Below are 21294 nucleotides of genomic sequence, written 5' to 3' on the forward strand. Positions count from 1 at the left end.
CTCTGCAAATGTAAAATATCTTAAAATCACTTTGTATAGAAAATGTTGAAAATGCTGAAAAAGTTGAAAAAGACAATTATACGTATACTTTATTTATGTCTTTCAATCTTAAACCATTCTTTAGAGATAACTAGTAAATTATTTTTTCACAAATAATTGGAAAATTGCATAATTGTTTATGTTTATTTATAATCAACTTTTATTTCAACTTTCGAACAATATATATGTAAATGACCAACGTTATTTTAAGGTACATATTAGTCTGCTCTTTCAGTAATCAATTTCAAAAGAACAAAACGAAAACAAGTCGGTTCGGTTAGAATAAGAATATTTAAGAAACTCGTGCGAGCATTACTATGAAAATAAAACGAAAAATTCACAAATGAGACTAAAATGCATATGACGTATATATGCATATATACTGATCATTCTTGAAAATAAACCGGACAGGAATTAATTTATGGAGATACAAATTAGAAAGGAATTCGATTGAATATTGAATATGAAAACGGTGAAATTTCTAAGAACAATATACCGATACAGTAAACGAAGCAGAAATCACGTACTCGTACGTCTGCTATAAAGGATTCGGTGTTGATTCTCGGTGCAGCTAGCGGCCAAGGATGCGTGTATTTGAATTTGAGCGCGTTTTCATGCGCCGGTATTTGCGCGTGCGTCCGTGTGTAAATGCAGGCGCATGCATTGTATGATGTATGTATATATGTGTGGCGAGTACGTATATGTGTGGCGAGTACGTACATGTGTATACGGCCATCATGAGTCAGAACCCATGGTCGGTCCGCGTTTCGTAATTAATTTCTACGGTGAGAAGAAAAATGCGAGTCTAGACTCGGGACTACTTATCTTCTTTCTGCTCTCTTCGTATGCATTATGTGTGCTTAGTGTTGTGTGTTTTCTTCCCTTGTTTCTCTCGCCGAATCTTCTATATCCCTGGTTCTGCCCTTCCATCGGGTTAACGTTTCTCTGTACTTCATCTACAGGTACATCTTATTTAAAACAGGTCTCCCCGTTCGATTATTCGAACCGCCTCTACGATTCCTTTTTCAGTCGACCAGAGCATAATTTATTTCCTGTCTTCTTATATGTCATGAATTTTCATGCAACAACACCAACAGAAGAAAGGACTGTGTCTGAGACGGCATTTTAAGCCATCAAAAGTACGGACACACAAACGGTTCCTCGACTGGTACGTTCGACCGATTTTGAACTGTCAGTCTTGACGTCGATCGAACTTTCACGAGAAAGAATGGATTGTGAATTTTTCGACAGTTTTGTTTATCGGACTTACCTATCGCTTTGTTTTGCTTTCGTCTGAATAAGACGAATTGAATCAGGTATATATTTACCTTTTATTTTCTTCTTCGATTTTCTTCTTTAATTCTTTACTAATGTCAATGTTTCTTCCAAAATAATAAAAAAGATGAAAAGTTGTTAAAAGACTGATATAATTTTAGGTAACATAAATAATTGAGGGTAAAAGAAATAGAAAAAAAAAGAAAAGACATGGATCAGAACAGGAATAGACCAAGCAGAGCTTGTCTTCGTTCTTATGGCAATTCTGCCAGTGTACTCGTGTTTGATCAAGCTGAAAGCGAAGAATCTGCTTGCAGCACTGAAGCAGAAGTGCAAAAACGTCCAATTCCACCAAAAGTAGAGAGCAAGGAAGCTCCAGTTCGACCTGGTTAATAAAGAATTATCATATTTCATTTATTTGTCTATTTATTTCTTTATAGTTCTTGACATTTAATTTAATATCTGCAGTTAGTGGAGAATTGTCAAATCTGGTTCGAATGAGGAATTCTGCAATTGGGAAGTCTGCGCCTTCGTTATCCGTTCACGTGGTTAGTGACATTTACAATTAAATGTTAAATATAAATACACAGACTATTAATAATTATCGCATAAGCCAAATATATAATATGCATATTGTCTGTTTTAGCGTGATTTTAACATTCCCCGGCATGCTGCTAAAGCAGCTCATCGTAAATCTTTTATTGCAACAACGTCTCCAACTTTACCACGTTGTCATTCACCATTATCAGGTGATATGAAATTTTATTTTTTAATGCTCTGCTTCTGATTATTCAAATGATTCTTCAATGATATTCTATATATTGTTTATGTACAAATTATTTATGAGTGTTATGTATTTTATGAGAATGTTATATAAGCATTCTGGCATACCCTTACCCAAGATTTTTAAATACATATATTTACATACATATATACATCATAAATACATACATCCTTGGTTAAAAAATCGTAACGCAATTTGCAGTCTATGCAGTTAGATTTAGAAACTTTAACTTTTGCCTTTAAAAATATGTCCTTAAAAACAAATTACTTGTTAATTACTTAGAAGCGTGTATTTTATATTATTTTTACAATTCAATTATCATAGAAAACTAATTTCTTTTTTATTGTTTGTTTCCTGATATAGCATTTGTCCCGATTGTAGGCAGTCCTCTAGAGAGTACCAGGATGTCATCCAGTCGACATTTTGCTTTTGCTCCAATTAAAAGGTATCTATTTCGTAACTACTTTTAGTCTTGTCTAAATCTGATCTGTTTACCTATATAAGTAGGTGGCGTCATTGTCAGCATTATATCTTTAATACATTATTAATAGTAAAGAAAACAAATGTTGATGCGGAAACTAGGGTGTGAAATCTTTCATAAAAAACTGAGAATACGGCTGTAAGATTTCTTGTTAACAAGTGGTTGGCTTTTTTGTATATGTTAGCATTATTAAATAGCATGTATCATCTATTGTAAAGTTAAGTTTTCATACTTAAATGCATATAATATTTAAGAATTGGTAGAGGTACCACAGGAACTGGAGATGACAGACGATGATCAATTGCTAGCTTACCATCTAGTATCTCTGAGAGAGATATAATGAGCTTTACAGACAATCCATTTGTAGTTTCTATGTACTGCAGCTTCGAGACAAAAGTGAGTATACATATATATAAAATTATATTTATATATATAAAATTTAAATAATAACCGTTAACAAACATTTGATTACAGAAGCACTTGTGCTTAGTAATGGAATATGTAGAGGGTGGAGATTGCGCTAATTTTTTAAAAAATATCAGTCCATTGCCACCGGACATGGCAAGATTTTATTTCGCAGAAACCGTTTTAGCTGTTGAATATTTGCACAGTTACGGTATTGTTCATCGAGATTTGAAACCTGACAAGTACGTAAGAAAAGCATGTTATTAATCCATTCACTATTTCATATATTGCTTCTTTTTTAGTTTACTTATTACTGCCCTTGGTCACATTAAGCTTACTGACTTTGGTCTCAGTAAAATGGGTCTTATGTCCTGTAAGTGATACAAAAGATCGATGTTCGTGAAATATACCTTAATGATCGTCGAACAAAGTTCTTTCTTCGTTTTCAGTGGCGACAAATCTTTACGAAGGATACATAGATAGGGATACGAGACAATTTTCTGATAAACAAGTATTCGGCATACCTGAATACATCACCCCTGAAGTTATATTACGGCAGGGATATGGTAAACTTGTTGATTGGTGGTCAATGGGCATTATATTGTACGAATTTCTAATTGGCTGTGTACCATTTTTTGGTGATACTCCGGAAGAATTGTGTGCTCATACTGTTAACGGTAAATATTGATATAAGATATAAAAAAAATATTTGAGAAGTACTTAATAATATAAACAAAATAATTACGCCTAGATGATGTCGATTAGCCAGATGAGGATGATTGGCCTGTTCAGCCAGAAGCAAAAGATATTATAACAGCGTTGCTTCAACAAAGTCCTAGAGATCGTTTAGGCACTGGTGGATCTCATGAAGTAAAAGAGCACCGATATTTTTATGGAGTAAATTGGAATAGTTTACTCAGATAAAAGGCTGAATTCGTACCTCGATTAATCAATGACGAAGATACAAGCTACTTTGATAGTACGTATAACACATGCGATATAATTCCTATACCCGTATTAATATTAAAAATTAACAAATCTGCACTACTTTAGCTCGTATGGATTGACGTAACCACGATATAAGCGGCGATACTGATGACAACGATGACTCCCCTTTGTTCGGATCGTTCTCCATCTATTCTCCACAGTCTCGAAAAATATCTCAAACCCGCTATATTGTTTCCGGTTTATTGCTCTTTGTTAAAGTACATCCGGAAGAATCGTTTGCCCATACTATTAACGGTAAATATTGATATAAGATATAAAAAAAATATTTGAGAGGTACTTAATAATATAAAAATAATAATTACGCCTAGACGATATCCAATGACCAGATGAGGATGATTGGCCGGATGTTGAGATTCAGCTAGAAACAAAGGGTATAATAACAGGGTTGCTTCAACCCTGAGTCCTAGAGGTCGTTCAACACTGGTGGAGTGCGTTAGCCAAGCGCCGTGAGCGAGACACTTCGTGAAGCGTGTATTTTTGCTCTTCGTTAAAATACATCCGGGAGAATCGTTTGCTCGTACTATTAACGGTAAATATTGATATAACATATAAAAAAAATATTTGAGAGGTACTTGATAATATATAAAAAATAATTACGCCTAGACGATATTCAATGACCAGATGAGGATGATTGGCCGGATGTTGAGATTCAGCTAGAAACAAAGGGTATAATAACAGGGTTGCTTCAACCCTGAGTCCTAGAGGTCGTTCAACACTGGTGGAGTGCGTTAGCCAAGCGCCGTGAGCGAGACACTTCGTGAAGCGTGTATTTTTGCTCTTCGTTAAAATACATCCGGGAGAATCGTTTGCTCGTACTATTAACGGTAAATATTGATATAACATATAAAAAAAATATTTGAGAGGTACTTGATAATATATAAAAAATAATTACGCCTAGACGATATTCAATGACCAGATGAGGATGATTGGCCGGATGTTGAGATTCAGCTAGAAACAAAGGGTATAATAACAGGGTTGCTTCAACCCTGAGTCCTAGAGGTCGTTCAACACTGGTGGAGTGCGTTAGCCAAGCGCCGTGAGCGAGACACTTCGTGAAGCGTGTATTTTTGCTCTTCGTTAAAATACATCCGGGAGAATCGTTTGCTCGTACTATTAACGGTAAATATTGATATAACATATAAAAAAAATATTTGAGAGGTACTTGATAATATATAAAAAATAATTACGCCTAGACGATATTCAATGATCACGTGAGGACGTTTGGCCGGATGAGCTGATTGGTCAGATGTGATTCAGCCAGGAGCGAAGGTTATAAGAACAGGGTTGCTTCAACCCTCAGTCCCAGAGATCGTTCGACACTGGTGGAGTGTGTTAGTCAAGCGCCGTGAGCGAGACACTTCGTGAAGCGTGTATTTTTGCTCTTTGTTAAAGTACAGAGGAAAATACGTGGCAATGTTAGTATTTTTACTAATATATTATCATTGTTGTTGCTACAGATATAATATATATAATTTGATTAAGTACACAAAAGGATTATTTGTTTCTGAATGTTTCGAAATTAGTTATCGAAATTTGCAATGATCGTTCGCACTTTGTTTATGATCTTTTCTGTTATGTAATTTGTAGAAGATGCCGAAAAAAGAAAATAAACCGCAATGGGCTAGCCGAGGCGGAAGATGTGGGAATTTTGACGATAAACACTATTTTGGTAAGTCTTTCATCATTACTCGTGATAAACTTAGGTGACATTGGTTTACAATAATGTACATTAATTTGTTGCTTTGCACAGAGCACGATGACCGTGTTCCCAGGAACGACAAAGGTTCATATCTTCGTAAGAGGCCTAGAGAATCGTTCAAAACACAAGCAAGACCAACAAGGGATGTGCCTAGAAGTCTGGCATTAGCATTGTTAGATGAAGATGTACAAATGGCAACAAGTTCTAATAATAATAATAATAATAATAGGCAAGTTATTATGACAGAAAGAAATAGAAGGACGCAACGTGGAAGAAATAGTCCTGCGCCACATAGAAGATATCGGACTAGTTCGGTTCCTAGACCTAAGAGATTTCCAATCGGAGAAACTAATTGGTATAAAATTTCTGTAAGTATATCAGGACATAAATTTTAATGTTCAATTTAGTTTTAGTTTTAGTCATAAAAATCATTTTTGATTACAGATACCATATGGACAGAAATACGATAAAGATTATATAATAAATAATCTTCTTAGTTATATAGCACCAGAAACTTTTCTTCCAATAATGGTAAATATGAAACATTTCAATTACATTATATAATTACAAATAAAATAATTACGAAGTGTTAACTCTGTGCTAAATGTAAAAATTTGTCAACAGTATCGGGTTTTCGAAAATGAAGCCAATTTTTACGTAGACGATGAGAAAATAGCAGTTGCGTTATTTAACTGTGATCGTAAAATTACAACTACTAATGGATACAAATTATTAGTAAGAGTCTCGATATCACCGTTTCCTCAATGTGAAATTGATGACAAACTGAAAGAAAGATTGAAACAAGCTATGGCTAAACGATTTGTGCATGATACAAATGCACTAGACTTGTCAAGGTTCCACAGAGATCCAGGTTAGAAAAATTTTAAGTAATGTTTTACACATAAATTTCTTTATACGGAATATTGTAGTAATTTTGATTGTTATAGATCTTGCTTCCGACTACTTTTGTGCGATATTCCAACCTGCAATATTAAAAGCAGTGTTAGACATTGTATCAGAATACATACCAGATTTAGAGGCATTAAATTTGGATGGAAATAAGTTGCAGACAATCCAAAATTTAAATATTCTGAATAGAAAATTTTTAAAGTTGAAGATATTGTATATTGGAGATAACAGGGTACGTAATTTAAGCTGATACAAGCTATGTGTATTTTATCGTTTATATCACAGTGATTGATTCAATATATAATTAACGTTTTGCAGATAAAAGATATTAATCAATTGGATATTATCAAAGATCTGAAATTGGAGGAGCTCAAATTGGCAGGGAACCCTATATGCAACAAGTATAAATCTCAACAATATGATTACATTAGGTAATATATTATTTCAACACTATCTTTCTTTTCAACACTATCGTTCTCCAGATTTGGGTTGAATTGACATCGTTTAAAAATTTTAATTAATACCAACAATTAACAGTATATACACTAAAAATATCAACCTATTAATTTATTAGAATATCTATCATATTTTTAAGTTGCATGAAATGAAGTAATAAGTAGTTCTTGAAAATTCCAAATTATTTATGTATTTGTTCCATTACATTAAACTTTTCATTAATAAGGTAAATATTTCTGTTATTACGATTAACGTGGAGCTTTTTGTTTTTCTTTCATGACAACAGTGACGTGCGGAGAAGGTTTCCCAAACTCCTTCGACTGGTATGTAATAATGTAATAATCGTATTATCAATCACTATACTTCATAAAATATAGAATTATTATGATTAAACTACTTTTAATATTTTATAAGGATGGTACGGATCTCCCAAAGCCAATCACATTCGATGTGGGGGACGAAGAAAACAAAATACCCCCTTCTCAGAGGATGTTTGTTGCAAATGCAAAAGCACAAGAAATTGCCAGTCAATTTCTACAGCAATACTTTCTTATATTTGATAGTGAGAATCGCCAACCATTGCTAGATGCGTATGTCGAAGATGCGTGTTTTAGCATGACCGTGTCTTACCCTCCTCGCTATACTAACAAGTAAGTTTCTGCATACAAGTTAACTCAGGAATAAATTTATATATTTTTAACATATATTTTACTAATAAACGGAATATTACAGATTAGATGGATACCTAATGGAAAACAAGTACCTAACGGACAATAGAAACCTGTACAGAACAGACGATACAAACAGAAGGCAGAATTTATTAAAACATGGTCGTTTGCCCGTAGTTTCATTTATTTCCGAAATGCCACGAACTTCCCACTATCTGAATACATTCACAATGGACATCAACCTGGTTACAGTAAGATCTTATTTCTTTGTAAACAAAAACGAAATGTGCAATATATTATTCGTTGTGTTATACAGCAGCTTTATATTTCTAGGATGTAATGATGATGATTACACTCACTGGACTGTTCAAAGAGCTTGACAAGAAAGAACAACCTATTCGATACTTTAATCGAACCTTTATAATGGTACCGGAAGGAAATGGTTGCCGTATTCGAAATGAACAACTACATATCAGTCAACCGACAAAGACACAATTAAAACAATTGAGTAGTGAACAACAAGCGCAAATGACAAATCCAGAATCACAGACTCCTTCGATTAGCGACAATGCAAAATCATTAACGGTTCAGTTACCCGAAGACGTAAAACAACAAATGACGGTGACGCTCAGCCAACAAACAAACATGAACTTGCAATGGAGTTTAAAGTGTTTAGAAGAAGTATCATGGAATTATGACAATGCGCTTTCAGCGTTTCAAGAATTTTACAAACGGGGAGAAGTACCAGCGGAAGCATTTAATAAATAAGAATGTAATTTTATATATATAAGAAGTAAGACTTAGGAAAATTTCAATTTTATTCATTATTCCTTTCTGTTGCATGTATCTTTACGGTACATGATACATTTGTATTGTAATCAGTGTAAAGGTGCAGTTTTCCTAGATAGTAGTTCTTTTTCTTTTCTCATTAAAAATAGGGAGTTAATTTTAATCGTATTCATTATGTGTTACAAATGGACATTGACTTTTTTTTCTTACTTTATAGTTATAAGAAATTACTGCTTAAAGTCTTATGCGTTTATTATTTTTATAGCGAATAAAAAGAAGATTGTTGTAAAATACTGAAAACGGCCAATAATTTTTTCCACGAAGTAATGTATTTAACAGCAATATTCTTTTTATGTCAATGAAATGCATAATGCTTTTATCATTAAAGAATACAAGATGTATATTATTTTTATTTTAAGAGTAGTTGTCTTTCATAAATTAAAATTTAGCCATGATTTTAGCTTTAAAAAATTTCAGGGGATGTTAATACTAGTGTGCGATACAATTGATTTTGACTTTCATTTTTGTATGTCTGAAGTTTCGTACAGTGATACGATATTCCAAACTTCAGATTTTAATTTCTTATAATTATTTACAACATACAATTGTAATTCACTTTTGGAATTATATCGAACATGAGCATTGTGTTCATTATGAGAAACACAAATAATACTTAGATTTTTCGCACTGCTAGTTCAATTACGAATCATATTTCGTATGTATATAATGATGTGCATTTTATATTGTGATTCAAGTAATCTATATTTGATACGTTTATTCCATCCTAGAATACGTGTGCGATAGTACTCTAACGTTTGTAAATAGACAATTTTATAATACTATATAATTATTTGTGCCTTTCTTTGATTAAACTGTCTCAAATGAAATGAGCATCATTATGTATTTGATACAGATTAGTTTACATTAAATTTAATAAGGCTACAATATCATGAATGTATAATCTTAGAAATATTATATTATGCATTAACATTATGTATAGTTGTCAAATTAAGATATTTGTATATTAATATAATGTAAATAAAAATTATAAATTTGTTAAATAAAATTTGGTTTTTACAGAATAAATGTGGTGTTTGATGTTTTTTAAATATTTCCCGTCCACGAAATATTACGTATTTTCAGGCTCAATCACCGCCGAGATCTCGCTTTCTATCACTTGGGAATAAAAAGTTAATTAATTTTTACTTCTAAAATCATAGGATGCCATAGAATACTTACCTTATCAATTTCTTGTTTCGTTAAGTTCTGTTTTCCTTTCCGTTTAAAGAAACCTAACTGAAAAATGTTATTAAATAAAACATGTTATAATCACGTTCAATAAAAAGATATCTTACCATGTTTAAAATTGCGACACAAATGCATAATAATAACAGTCCGACCAAAACAGAAACAATAATAATCCATAGATGTAGCTTTTCCATTTTTGGAGTGTAATAAAACATTGTCATAACTTCTACCGTGGAACTATTTTTAATCATTTTTAAATTAATTCAGATAATATATAGATATAAATACTTAGAAAATATGTAATAAAATGTAAATGGCAATGGTTCTTTTATTCCTAAAGTTGGCTTGAGAGTTTGAACATTCTTCACGTTAGTTAGGTATACGGCTGAAGCCTCTACGTTTCTTTTGTGTATATCAAATTTATCTAAAAATGATTCCTCTTGAACTTCACCTAGTTGACTATCCATTAAAATACTCTCGGAAGAGCATTCAAAAAGTTCTCCTGATATGTATAGCTAAAAACATATTTCATCGACAATTTATACTTACAAGAAAGAGAGTCTATAAATTCTTACTTGAGGTTTGTACATGTATATATATGGGAGCCCTACTAACCAAGAGTAATTGATCTTTTTTGAAGAAGTATCCAGATTCAACGCTGTATCCTGTAAATGTATATCGTTGCATACTAACCATAAAAATAAATTTGTCGGTATAAAGGGCATATCAAACTGAGATAAATTGTCAAGAAACGACAACTCTATGGACATCGTTTCATTTAAATATACTACATCCATACTCAATAAATTTTCTCGTTTCTTAACGTACAATACACAATATATCTCTGCAAATGTAAAATATCTTAAAATCACTTTGTATAGAAAATGTTGAAAATGCTGAAAAAGTTGAAAAAGACAATTATACGTATACTTTATTTATGTCTTTCAATCTTAAACCATTCTTTAGAGATAACTAGTAAATTATTTTTTCACAAATAATTGGAAAATTGCATAATTGTTTATGTTTATTTATAATCAACTTTTATTTCAACTTTCGAACAATATATATGTAAATGACCAACGTTATTTTAAGGTACATATTAGTCTGCTCTTTCAGTAATCAATTTCAAAAGAACAAAACGAAAACAAGTCGGTTCGGTTAGAATAAGAATATTTAAGAAACTCGTGCGAGCATTACTATGAAAATAAAACGAAAAATTCACAAATGAGACTAAAATGCATATGACGTATATATGCATATATACTGATCATTCTTGAAAATAAACCGGACAGGAATTAATTTATGGAGATACAAATTAGAAAGGAATTCGATTGAATATTGAATATGAAAACGGTGAAATTTCTAAGAACAATATACCGATACAGTAAACGAAGCAGAAATCACGTACTCGTACGTCTGCTATAAAGGATTCGGTGTTGATTCTCGGTGCAGCTAGCGGCCAAGGATGCGTGTATTTGAATTTGAGCGCGTTTTCATGCGCCGGTATTTGCGCGTGCGTCCGTGTGTAAATGCAGGCGCATGCATTGTATGATGTATGTATATATGTGTGGCGAGTACGTATATGTGTGGCGAGTACGTACATGTGTATACGGCCATCATGAGTCAGAACCCATGGTCGGTCCGCGTTTCGTAATTAATTTCTACGGTGAGAAGAAAAATGCGAGTCTAGACTCGGGACTACTTATCTTCTTTCTGCTCTCTTCGTATGCATTATGTGTGCTTAGTGTTGTGTGTTTTCTTCCCTTGTTTCTCTCGCCGAATCTTCTATATCCCTGGTTCTGCCCTTCCATCGGGTTAACGTTTCTCTGTACTTCATCTACAGGTACATCTTATTTAAAACAGGTCTCCCCGTTCGATTATTCGAACCGCCTCTACGATTCCTTTTTCAGTCGACCAGAGCATAATTTATTTCCTGTCTTCTTATATGTCATGAATTTTCATGCAACAACACCAACAGAAGAAAGGACTGTGTCTGAGACGGCATTTTAAGCCATCAAAAGTACGGACACACAAACGGTTCCTCGACTGGTACGTTCGACCGATTTTGAACTGTCAGTCTTGACGTCGATCGAACTTTCACGAGAAAGAATGGATTGTGAATTTTTCGACAGTTTTGTTTATCGGACTTACCTATCGCTTTGTTTTGCTTTCGTCTGAATAAGACGAATTGAATCAGGTATATATTTACCTTTTATTTTCTTCTTCGATTTTCTTCTTTAATTCTTTACTAATGTCAATGTTTCTTCCAAAATAATAAAAAAGATGAAAAGTTGTTAAAAGACTGATATAATTTTAGGTAACATAAATAATTGAGGGTAAAAGAAATAGAAAAAAAAAGAAAAGACATGGATCAGAACAGGAATAGACCAAGCAGAGCTTGTCTTCGTTCTTATGGCAATTCTGCCAGTGTACTCGTGTTTGATCAAGCTGAAAGCGAAGAATCTGCTTGCAGCACTGAAGCAGAAGTGCAAAAACGTCCAATTCCACCAAAAGTAGAGAGCAAGGAAGCTCCAGTTCGACCTGGTTAATAAAGAATTATCATATTTCATTTATTTGTCTATTTATTTCTTTATAGTTCTTGACATTTAATTTAATATCTGCAGTTAGTGGAGAATTGTCAAATCTGGTTCGAATGAGGAATTCTGCAATTGGGAAGTCTGCGCCTTCGTTATCCGTTCACGTGGTTAGTGACATTTACAATTAAATGTTAAATATAAATACACAGACTATTAATAATTATCGCATAAGCCAAATATATAATATGCATATTGTCTGTTTTAGCGTGATTTTAACATTCCCCGGCATGCTGCTAAAGCAGCTCATCGTAAATCTTTTATTGCAACAACGTCTCCAACTTTACCACGTTGTCATTCACCATTATCAGGTGATATGAAATTTTATTTTTTAATGCTCTGCTTCTGATTATTCAAATGATTCTTCAATGATATTCTATATATTGTTTATGTACAAATTATTTATGAGTGTTATGTATTTTATGAGAATGTTATATAAGCATTCTGGCATACCCTTACCCAAGATTTTTAAATACATATATTTACATACATATATACATCATAAATACATACATCCTTGGTTAAAAAATCGTAACGCAATTTGCAGTCTATGCAGTTAGATTTAGAAACTTTAACTTTTGCCTTTAAAAATATGTCCTTAAAAACAAATTACTTGTTAATTACTTAGAAGCGTGTATTTTATATTATTTTTACAATTCAATTATCATAGAAAACTAATTTCTTTTTTATTGTTTGTTTCCTGATATAGCATTTGTCCCGATTGTAGGCAGTCCTCTAGAGAGTACCAGGATGTCATCCAGTCGACATTTTGCTTTTGCTCCAATTAAAAGGTATCTATTTCGTAACTACTTTTAGTCTTGTCTAAATCTGATCTGTTTACCTATATAAGTAGGTGGCGTCATTGTCAGCATTATATCTTTAATACATTATTAATAGTAAAGAAAACAAATGTTGATGCGGAAACTAGGGTGTGAAATCTTTCATAAAAAACTGAGAATACGGCTGTAAGATTTCTTGTTAACAAGTGGTTGGCTTTTTTGTATATGTTAGCATTATTAAATAGCATGTATCATCTATTGTAAAGTTAAGTTTTCATACTTAAATGCATATAATATTTAAGAATTGGTAGAGGTACCACAGGAACTGGAGATGACAGACGATGATCAATTGCTAGCTTACCATCTAGTATCTCTGAGAGAGATATAATGAGCTTTACAGACAATCCATTTGTAGTTTCTATGTACTGCAGCTTCGAGACAAAAGTGAGTATACATATATATAAAATTATATTTATATATATAAAATTTAAATAATAACCGTTAACAAACATTTGATTACAGAAGCACTTGTGCTTAGTAATGGAATATGTAGAGGGTGGAGATTGCGCTAATTTTTTAAAAAATATCAGTCCATTGCCACCGGACATGGCAAGATTTTATTTCGCAGAAACCGTTTTAGCTGTTGAATATTTGCACAGTTACGGTATTGTTCATCGAGATTTGAAACCTGACAAGTACGTAAGAAAAGCATGTTATTAATCCATTCACTATTTCATATATTGCTTCTTTTTTAGTTTACTTATTACTGCCCTTGGTCACATTAAGCTTACTGACTTTGGTCTCAGTAAAATGGGTCTTATGTCCTGTAAGTGATACAAAAGATCGATGTTCGTGAAATATACCTTAATGATCGTCGAACAAAGTTCTTTCTTCGTTTTCAGTGGCGACAAATCTTTACGAAGGATACATAGATAGGGATACGAGACAATTTTCTGATAAACAAGTATTCGGCATACCTGAATACATCACCCCTGAAGTTATATTACGGCAGGGATATGGTAAACTTGTTGATTGGTGGTCAATGGGCATTATATTGTACGAATTTCTAATTGGCTGTGTACCATTTTTTGGTGATACTCCGGAAGAATTGTGTGCTCATACTGTTAACGGTAAATATTGATATAAGATATAAAAAAAATATTTGAGAAGTACTTAATAATATAAACAAAATAATTACGCCTAGATGATGTCGATTAGCCAGATGAGGATGATTGGCCTGTTCAGCCAGAAGCAAAAGATATTATAACAGCGTTGCTTCAACAAAGTCCTAGAGATCGTTTAGGCACTGGTGGATCTCATGAAGTAAAAGAGCACCGATATTTTTATGGAGTAAATTGGAATAGTTTACTCAGATAAAAGGCTGAATTCGTACCTCGATTAATCAATGACGAAGATACAAGCTACTTTGATAGTACGTATAACACATGCGATATAATTCCTATACCCGTATTAATATTAAAAATTAACAAATCTGCACTACTTTAGCTCGTATGGATTGACGTAACCACGATATAAGCGGCGATACTGATGACAACGATGACTCCCCTTTGTTCGGATCGTTCTCCATCTATTCTCCACAGTCTCGAAAAATATCTCAAACCCGCTATATTGTTTCCGGTTTATTGCTCTTTGTTAAAGTACATCCGGAAGAATCGTTTGCCCATACTATTAACGGTAAATATTGATATAAGATATAAAAAAAATATTTGAGAGGTACTTAATAATATAAAAATAATAATTACGCCTAGACGATATCCAATGACCAGATGAGGATGATTGGCCGGATGTTGAGATTCAGCTAGAAACAAAGGGTATAATAACAGGGTTGCTTCAACCCTGAGTCCTAGAGGTCGTTCAACACTGGTGGAGTGCGTTAGCCAAGCGCCGTGAGCGAGACACTTCGTGAAGCGTGTATTTTTGCTCTTCGTTAAAATACATCCGGGAGAATCGTTTGCTCGTACTATTAACGGTAAATATTGATATAACATATAAAAAAAATATTTGAGAGGTACTTGATAATATATAAAAAATAATTACGCCTAGACGATATTCAATGACCAGATGAGGATGATTGGCCGGATGTTGAGATTCAGCTAGAAACAAAGGGTATAATAACAGGGTTGCTTCAACCCTGAGTCCTAGAGGTCGTTCAACACTGGTGGAGTGCGTTAGCCAAGCGCCGTGAGCGAGACACTTCGTGAAGCGTGTATTTTTGCTCTTCGTTAAAATACATCCGGGAGAATCGTTTGCTCGTACTATTAACGGTAAATATTGATATAACATATAAAAAAAATATTTGAGAGGTACTTGATAATATATAAAAAATAATTACGCCTAGACGATATTCAATGACCAGATGAGGATGATTGGCCGGATGTTGAGATTCAGCTAGAAACAAAGGGTATAATAACAGGGTTGCTTCAACCCTGAGTCCTAGAGGTCGTTCAACACTGGTGGAGTGCGTTAGCCAAGCGCCGTGAGCGAGACACTTCGTGAAGCGTGTATTTTTGCTCTTCGTTAAAATACATCCGGGAGAATCGTTTGCTCGTACTATTAACGGTAAATATTGATATAACATATAAAAAAAATATTTGAGAGGTACTTGATAATATATAAAAAATAATTACGCCTAGACGATATTCAATGATCACGTGAGGACGTTTGGCCGGATGAGCTGATTGGTCAGATGTGATTCAGCCAGGAGCGAAGGTTATAAGAACAGGGTTGCTTCAACCCTCAGTCCCAGAGATCGTTCGACACTGGTGGAGTGTGTTAGTCAAGCGCCGTGAGCGAGACACTTCGTGAAGCGTGTATTTTTGCTCTTTGTTAAAGTACAGAGGAAAATACGTGGCAATGTTAGTATTTTTACTAATATATTATCATTGTTGTTGCTACAGATATAATATATATAATTTGATTAAGTACACAAAAGGATTATTTGTTTCTGAATGTTTCGAAATTAGTTATCGAAATTTGCAATGATCGTTCGCACTTTGTTTATGATCTTTTCTGTTATGTAATTTGTAGAAGATGCCGAAAAAAGAAAATAAACCGCAATGGGCTAGCCGAGGCGGAAGATGTGGGAATTTTGACGATAAACACTATTTTGGTAAGTCTTTCATCATTACTCGTGATAAACTTAGGTGACATTGGTTTACAATAATGTACATTAATTTGTTGCTTTGCACAGAGCACGATGACCGTGTTCCCAGGAACGACAAAGGTTCATATCTTCGTAAGAGGCCTAGAGAATCGTTCAAAACACAAGCAAGACCAACAAGGGATGTGCCTAGAAGTCTGGCATTAGCATTGTTAGATGAAGATGTACAAATGGCAACAAGTTCTAATAATAATAATAATAATAATAGGCAAGTTATTATGACAGAAAGAAATAGAAGGACGCAACGTGGAAGAAATAGTCCTGCGCCACATAGAAGATATCGGACTAGTTCGGTTCCTAGACCTAAGAGATTTCCAATCGGAGAAACTAATTGGTATAAAATTTCTGTAAGTATATCAGGACATAAATTTTAATGTTCAATTTAGTTTTAGTTTTAGTCATAAAAATCATTTTTGATTACAGATACCATATGGACAGAAATACGATAAAGATTATATAATAAATAATCTTCTTAGTTATATAGCACCAGAAACTTTTCTTCCAATAATGGTAAATATGAAACATTTCAATTACATTATATAATTACAAATAAAATAATTACGAAGTGTTAACTCTGTGCTAAATGTAAAAATTTGTCAACAGTATCGGGTTTTCGAAAATGAAGCCAATTTTTACGTAGACGATGAGAAAATAGCAGTTGCGTTATTTAACTGTGATCGTAAAATTACAACTACTAATGGATACAAATTATTAGTAAGAGTCTCGATATCACCGTTTCCTCAATGTGAAATTGATGACAAACTGAAAGAAAGATTGAAACAAGCTATGGCTAAACGATTTGTGCATGATACAAATGCACTAGACTTGTCAAGGTTCCACAGAGATCCAGGTTAGAAAAATTTTAAGTAATGTTTTACACATAAATTTCTTTATACGGAATATTGTAGTAATTTTGATTGTTATAGATCTTGCTTCCGACTACTTTTGTGCGATATTCCAACCTGCAATATTAAAAGCAGTGTTAGACATTGTATCAGAATACATACCAGATTTAGAGGCATTAAATTTGGATGGAAATAAGTTGCAGACAATCCAAAATTTAAATATTCTGAATAGAAAATTTTTAAAGTTGAAGATATTGTATATTGGAGATAACAGGGTACGTAATTTAAGCTGATACAAGCTATGTGTATTTTATCGTTTATATCACAGTGATTGATTCAATATATAATTAACGTTTTGCAGATAAAAGATATTAATCAATTGGATATTATCAAAGATCTGAAATTGGAGGAGCTCAAATTGGCAGGGAACCCTATATGCAACAAGTATAAATCTCAACAATATGATTACATTAGGTAATATATTATTTCAACACTATCTTTCTTTTCAACACTATCGTTCTCCAGATTTGGGTTGAATTGACATCGTTTAAAAATTTTAATTAATACCAACAATTAACAGTATATACACTAAAAATATCAACCTATTAATTTATTAGAATATCTATCATATTTTTAAGTTGCATGAAATGAAGTAATAAGTAGTTCTTGAAAATTCCAAATTATTTATGTATTTGTTCCATTACATTAAACTTTTCATTAATAAGGTAAATATTTCTGTTATTACGATTAACGTGGAGCTTTTTGTTTTTCTTTCATGACAACAGTGACGTGCGGAGAAGGTTTCCCAAACTCCTTCGACTGGTATGTAATAAACGATAATCGTATTATCAATCACTATACTTCATAAAATATAGAATTATTATGATTAAACTACTTTTAATATTTTATAAGGATGGTACGGATCTCCCAAAGCCAATCACATTCGATGTGGGGGACGAAGAAAACAAAATACCCCCTTCTCAGAGGATGTTTGTTGCAAATGCAAAAGCACAAGAAATTGCCAGTCAATTTCTACAGCAATACTTTCTTATATTTGATAGTGAGAATCGCCAACCATTGCTAGATGCGTATGTCGAAGATGCGTGTTTTAGCATGACCGTGTCTTACCCTCCTCGCTATACTAACAAGTAAGTTTCTGCATACAAGTTAACTCAGGAATAAATTTATATATTTTTAACATATATTTTACTAATAAACGGAATATTACAGATTAGATGGATACCTAATGGAAAACAAGTACCTAACGGACAATAGAAACCTGTACAGAACAGACGATACAAACAGAAGGCAGAATTTATTAAAACATGGTCGTTTGCCCGTAGTTTCATTTATTTCCGAAATGCCACGAACTTCCCACTATCTGAATACATTCACAATGGACATCAACCTGGTTACAGTAAGATCTTATTTCTTTGTAAACAAAAACGAAATGTGCAATATATTATTCGTTGTGTTATACAGCAGCTTTATATTTCTAGGATGTAATGATGATGATTACACTCACTGGACTGTTCAAAGAGCTTGACAAGAAAGAACAACCTATTCGATACTTTAATCGAACCTTTATAATGGTACCGGAAGGAAATGGTTGCCGTATTCGAAATGAACAACTACATATCAGTCAACCGACAAAGACACAATTAAAACAATTGAGTAGTGAACAACAAGCGCAAATGACAAATCCAGAATCACAGACTCCTTCGATTAGCGACAATGCAAAATCATTAACGGTTCAGTTACCCGAAGACGTAAAACAACAAATGACGGTGACGCTCAGCCAACAAACAAACATGAACTTGCAATGGAGTTTAAAGTGTTTAGAAGAAGTATCATGGAATTATGACAATGCGCTTTCAGCGTTTCAAGAATTTTACAAACGGGGAGAAGTACCAGCGGAAGCATTTAATAAATAAGAATGTAATTTTATATATATAAGAAGTAAGACTTAGGAAAATTTCAATTTTATTCATTATTCCTTTCTGTTGCATGTATCTTTACGGTACATGATACATTTGTATTGTAATCAGTGTAAAGGTGCAGTTTTCCTAGATAGTAGTTCTTTTTCTTTTCTCATTAAAAATAGGGAGTTAATTTTAATCGTATTCATTATGTGTTACAAATGGACATTGACTTTTTTTTCTTACTTTATAGTTATAAGAAATTACTGCTTAAAGTCTTATGCGTTTATTATTTTTATAGCGAATAAAAAGAAGATTGTTGTAAAATACTGAAAACGGCCAATAATTTTTTCCACGAAGTAATGTATTTAACAGCAATATTCTTTTTATGTCAATGAAATGCATAATGCTTTTATCATTAAAGAATACAAGATGTATATTATTTTTATTTTAAGAGTAGTTGTCTTTCATAAATTAAAATTTAGCCATGATTTTAGCTTTAAAAAATTTCAGGGGATGTTAATACTAGTGTGCGATACAATTGATTTTGACTTTCATTTTTGTATGTCTGAAGTTTCGTACAGTGATACGATATTCCAAACTTCAGATTTTAATTTCTTATAATTATTTACAACATACAATTGTAATTCACTTTTGGAATTATATCGAACATGAGCATTGTGTTCATTATGAGAAACACAAATAATACTTAGATTTTTCGCACTGCTAGTTCAATTACGAATCATATTTCGTATGTATATAATGATGTGCATTTTATATTGTGATTCAAGTAATCTATATTTGATACGTTTATTCCATCCTAGAATACGTGTGCGATAGTACTCTAACGTTTGTAAATAGACAATTTTATAATACTATATAATTATTTGTGCCTTTCTTTGATTAAACTGTCTCAAATGAAATGAGCATCATTATGTATTTGATACAGATTAGTTTACATTAAATTTAATAAGGCTACAATATCATGAATGTATAATCTTAGAAATATTATATTATGCATTAACATTATGTATAGTTGTCAAATTAAGATATTTGTATATTAATATAATGTAAATAAAAATTATAAATTTGTTAAATAAAATTTGGTTTTTACAGAATAAATGTGGTGTTTGATGTTTTTTAAATATTTCCCGTCCACGAAATATTACGTATTTTCAGGCTCAATCACCGCCGAGATCTCGCTTTCTATCACTTGGGAATAAAAAGTTAATTAATTTTTACTTCTAAAATCATAGGATGCCATAGAATACTTACCTTATCAATTTCTTGTTTCGTTAAGTTCTGTTTTCCTTTCCGTTTAAAGAAACCTAACTGAAAAATGTTATTAAATAAAACATGTTATAATCACGTTCAATAAAAAGATATCTTACCATGTTTAAAATTGCGACACAAATGCATAATAATAACAGTCCGACCAAAACAGAAACAATAATAATCCATAGATGTAGCTTTTCCATTTTTGGAGTGTAATAAAACATTGTCATAACTTCTACCGTGGAACTATTTTTAATCATTTTTAAATTAATTCAGATAATATATAGATATAAATACTTAGAAAATATGTAATAAAATGTAAATGGCAATGGTTCTTTTATTCCTAAAGTTGGCTTGAGAGTTTGAACATTCTTCACGTTAGTTAGGTATACGGCTGAAGCCTCTACGTTTCTTTTGTGTATATCAAATTTATCTAAAAATGATTCCTCTTGAACTTCACCTAGTTGACTATCCATTAAAATACTCTCGGAAGAGCATTCAAAAAGTTCTCCTGATATGTATAGCTAAAAACATATTTCATCGACAATTTATACTTACAAGAAAGAGAGTCTATAAATTCTTACTTGAGGTTTGTACATGTATATATATGGGAGCCCTACTAACCAAGAGTAATTGATCTTTTTTGAAGAAGTATCCAGATTCAACGCTGTATCCTGTAAATGTATATCGTTGCATACTAACCATAAAAATAAATTTGTCGGTATAAAGGGCATACCAAACTGAGATAAATTGTCAAGAAACGACAACTCTATGGACATCGTTTCATTTAAATATACTACATCCATACTCAATAAATTTTCTCGTTTCTTAACGTACAATACACAATATATCTCTGCAAATGTAAAATATCTTAAAATCACTTTGTATAGAAAATGTTGAAAATGCTGAAAAAGTTGAAAAAGACAATTATACGTATACT

General features: G+C 32.5%; 8 protein-coding genes across 23 annotated transcripts; 6 read left to right on the plus strand and 2 right to left on the minus strand.

The window, feature by feature from the left end:
* Positions 1–754: 754 nt before the first annotated feature.
* Positions 755–2930, plus strand: LOC141445719 (microtubule-associated serine/threonine-protein kinase 2-like). 7 transcript variants are annotated; one of them, XM_074111800.1, is made up of 7 exons: positions 755–1001; positions 1069–1355; positions 1476–1702; positions 1783–1862; positions 1961–2063; positions 2462–2543; positions 2834–2920. In XM_074111800.1, the coding sequence occupies exons 3-7, from the start codon at positions 1525–1527 to the stop codon at positions 2874–2876; spliced, it is 486 nt and encodes a 161-aa protein (XP_073967901.1). In that variant the 5' UTR covers positions 755–1001; positions 1069–1355; positions 1476–1524; the 3' UTR covers positions 2877–2920. The 7 variants fall into 7 exon arrangements, with proteins under 7 accessions (XP_073967901.1, XP_073967900.1, XP_071862198.1 ...); XM_074111799.1 differs by having other exon boundaries at positions 1137–1355; XM_074111801.1 differs by having other exon boundaries at positions 780–824; positions 1002–1355.
* On the plus strand, positions 2891–4362 carry LOC139988533 (microtubule-associated serine/threonine-protein kinase 3-like). Its single transcript, XM_072006094.2, is given in 7 exon segments — positions 2891–2975; positions 3054–3226; positions 3287–3357; positions 3434–3661; positions 3736–3963; positions 4038–4226; positions 4301–4362. Coding segments are annotated over 7 exon segments (960 nt in total). The 5' UTR covers positions 2891–2918; the 3' UTR covers positions 4315–4362.
* Positions 4363–5278: 916 nt separating this feature from the next.
* LOC139988530 (nuclear RNA export factor 1-like) lies at positions 5279–9599 on the plus strand. Its single transcript, XM_072006092.1, has 11 exons — positions 5279–5407; positions 5580–5661; positions 5743–6059; positions 6136–6222; positions 6316–6562; positions 6639–6832; positions 6919–7031; positions 7343–7379; positions 7471–7706; positions 7789–7975; positions 8058–9599. The coding sequence occupies exons 2-11, from the start codon at positions 5583–5585 to the stop codon at positions 8490–8492; spliced, it is 1932 nt and encodes a 643-aa protein (XP_071862193.1). The 5' UTR covers positions 5279–5407; positions 5580–5582; the 3' UTR covers positions 8493–9599.
* A 425-nt stretch (positions 9600–10024) lies between these two features.
* Positions 10025–10652, minus strand: LOC141445783 (uncharacterized). The gene is made up of 2 exons (XM_074111811.1): positions 10337–10652; positions 10025–10276 (listed from the first exon to the last, which is right to left on the minus strand). Exons 1-2 carry the CDS (start codon positions 10556–10558, stop codon positions 10025–10027), a joined length of 474 nt encoding a protein of 157 aa, XP_073967912.1. The 5' UTR covers positions 10559–10652.
* A 705-nt stretch (positions 10653–11357) lies between these two features.
* On the plus strand, positions 11358–13533 carry LOC139988536 (microtubule-associated serine/threonine-protein kinase 2-like). Of its 7 annotated transcripts, none has more exons than XM_074111804.1 (7): positions 11358–11604; positions 11672–11958; positions 12079–12305; positions 12386–12465; positions 12564–12666; positions 13065–13146; positions 13437–13523. In XM_074111804.1, exons 3-7 carry the CDS (start codon positions 12128–12130, stop codon positions 13477–13479), a joined length of 486 nt encoding a protein of 161 aa, XP_073967905.1. In that variant the 5' UTR covers positions 11358–11604; positions 11672–11958; positions 12079–12127; the 3' UTR covers positions 13480–13523. The 7 variants fall into 7 exon arrangements, with proteins under 7 accessions (XP_073967905.1, XP_073967904.1, XP_071862212.1 ...); XM_074111803.1 differs by having other exon boundaries at positions 11740–11958; XM_074111805.1 differs by having other exon boundaries at positions 11383–11427; positions 11605–11958.
* LOC139988622 (microtubule-associated serine/threonine-protein kinase 3-like) lies at positions 13494–14965 on the plus strand. The gene is given in 7 exon segments (XM_074111798.1): positions 13494–13578; positions 13657–13829; positions 13890–13960; positions 14037–14264; positions 14339–14566; positions 14641–14829; positions 14904–14965. Coding segments are annotated over 7 exon segments (960 nt in total). The 5' UTR covers positions 13494–13521; the 3' UTR covers positions 14918–14965.
* A 916-nt stretch (positions 14966–15881) lies between these two features.
* On the plus strand, positions 15882–20201 carry LOC139987934 (nuclear RNA export factor 1-like). Its single transcript, XM_072004765.1, has 11 exons — positions 15882–16010; positions 16183–16264; positions 16346–16662; positions 16739–16825; positions 16919–17165; positions 17242–17435; positions 17522–17634; positions 17946–17982; positions 18073–18308; positions 18391–18577; positions 18660–20201. The coding sequence occupies exons 2-11, from the start codon at positions 16186–16188 to the stop codon at positions 19092–19094; spliced, it is 1932 nt and encodes a 643-aa protein (XP_071860866.1). The 5' UTR covers positions 15882–16010; positions 16183–16185; the 3' UTR covers positions 19095–20201.
* Positions 19284–21257, minus strand: LOC139987935 (uncharacterized). Of its 4 annotated transcripts, XR_011799983.2 has the most exons (5): positions 21091–21257; positions 20939–21028; positions 20471–20878; positions 20355–20411; positions 19284–20291 (listed from the first exon to the last, which is right to left on the minus strand). XR_011799983.2 is itself a non-coding variant. In XM_074111764.1 (4 exons), the coding sequence occupies exons 2-4, from the start codon at positions 20612–20614 to the stop codon at positions 20289–20291; spliced, it is 204 nt and encodes a 67-aa protein (XP_073967865.1). In that variant the 5' UTR covers positions 20615–20878; positions 20939–21116; the 3' UTR covers positions 19284–20288. The 4 variants fall into 4 exon arrangements, 2 of the variants coding, with proteins under 2 accessions (XP_073967865.1, XP_073967864.1); XR_012453380.1 differs by having other exon boundaries at positions 20939–21253; XM_074111764.1 differs by having other exon boundaries at positions 20939–21116.
* Between the last annotated feature and the right edge of the window lie 37 nt (positions 21258–21294).

This window comes from Bombus fervidus, chromosome 6 (genome assembly GCF_041682495.2).
Source record: "Bombus fervidus isolate BK054 chromosome 6, iyBomFerv1, whole genome shotgun sequence".
In the NCBI taxonomy this organism is placed as follows: Eukaryota; Metazoa; Arthropoda; class Insecta; order Hymenoptera; family Apidae; genus Bombus; species Bombus fervidus.

Coding starts and splice junctions, on each gene's coding strand:
- LOC141445719 (XM_074111800.1), top strand. CDS start 1,525: ATGGATCAGAACAGGAATAGACCAAGCAGAGCTTGTCTTCGTTCTTAT. Junction 1,703..1,782: donor GGAAGCTCCAGTTCGACCTG/GTTAATAAAGAA, acceptor TAATATCTGCAG/TTAGTGGAGAATTGTCAAAT. Junction 2,064..2,461: donor TTGTCATTCACCATTATCAG/GTGATATGAAAT, acceptor TTCCTGATATAG/CATTTGTCCCGATTGTAGGC.
- LOC139988530 (XM_072006092.1), top strand. CDS start 5,583: ATGCCGAAAAAAGAAAATAAACCGCAATGGGCTAGCCGAGGCGGAAGA. Junction 6,563..6,638: donor AAGGTTCCACAGAGATCCAG/GTTAGAAAAATT, acceptor TGATTGTTATAG/ATCTTGCTTCCGACTACTTT. Junction 7,707..7,788: donor CCTCCTCGCTATACTAACAA/GTAAGTTTCTGC, acceptor GGAATATTACAG/ATTAGATGGATACCTAATGG.
- LOC141445783 (XM_074111811.1), bottom strand. CDS start 10,558: ATGGATGTAGTATATTTAAATGAAACGATGTCCATAGAGTTGTCGTTT. Junction 10,277..10,336: donor TATACATGTACAAACCTCAA/GTAAGAATTTAT, acceptor ATATGTTTTTAG/CTATACATATCAGGAGAACT.
- LOC139988536 (XM_074111804.1), top strand. CDS start 12,128: ATGGATCAGAACAGGAATAGACCAAGCAGAGCTTGTCTTCGTTCTTAT. Junction 12,306..12,385: donor GGAAGCTCCAGTTCGACCTG/GTTAATAAAGAA, acceptor TAATATCTGCAG/TTAGTGGAGAATTGTCAAAT. Junction 12,667..13,064: donor TTGTCATTCACCATTATCAG/GTGATATGAAAT, acceptor TTCCTGATATAG/CATTTGTCCCGATTGTAGGC.
- LOC139987934 (XM_072004765.1), top strand. CDS start 16,186: ATGCCGAAAAAAGAAAATAAACCGCAATGGGCTAGCCGAGGCGGAAGA. Junction 18,309..18,390: donor CCTCCTCGCTATACTAACAA/GTAAGTTTCTGC, acceptor GGAATATTACAG/ATTAGATGGATACCTAATGG. Junction 18,578..18,659: donor TGGACATCAACCTGGTTACA/GTAAGATCTTAT, acceptor TTATATTTCTAG/GATGTAATGATGATGATTAC.
- LOC139987935 (XM_074111763.1), bottom strand. CDS start 21,160: ATGGATGTAGTATATTTAAATGAAACGATGTCCATAGAGTTGTCGTTT. Junction 20,879..20,938: donor TATACATGTACAAACCTCAA/GTAAGAATTTAT, acceptor ATATGTTTTTAG/CTATACATATCAGGAGAACT.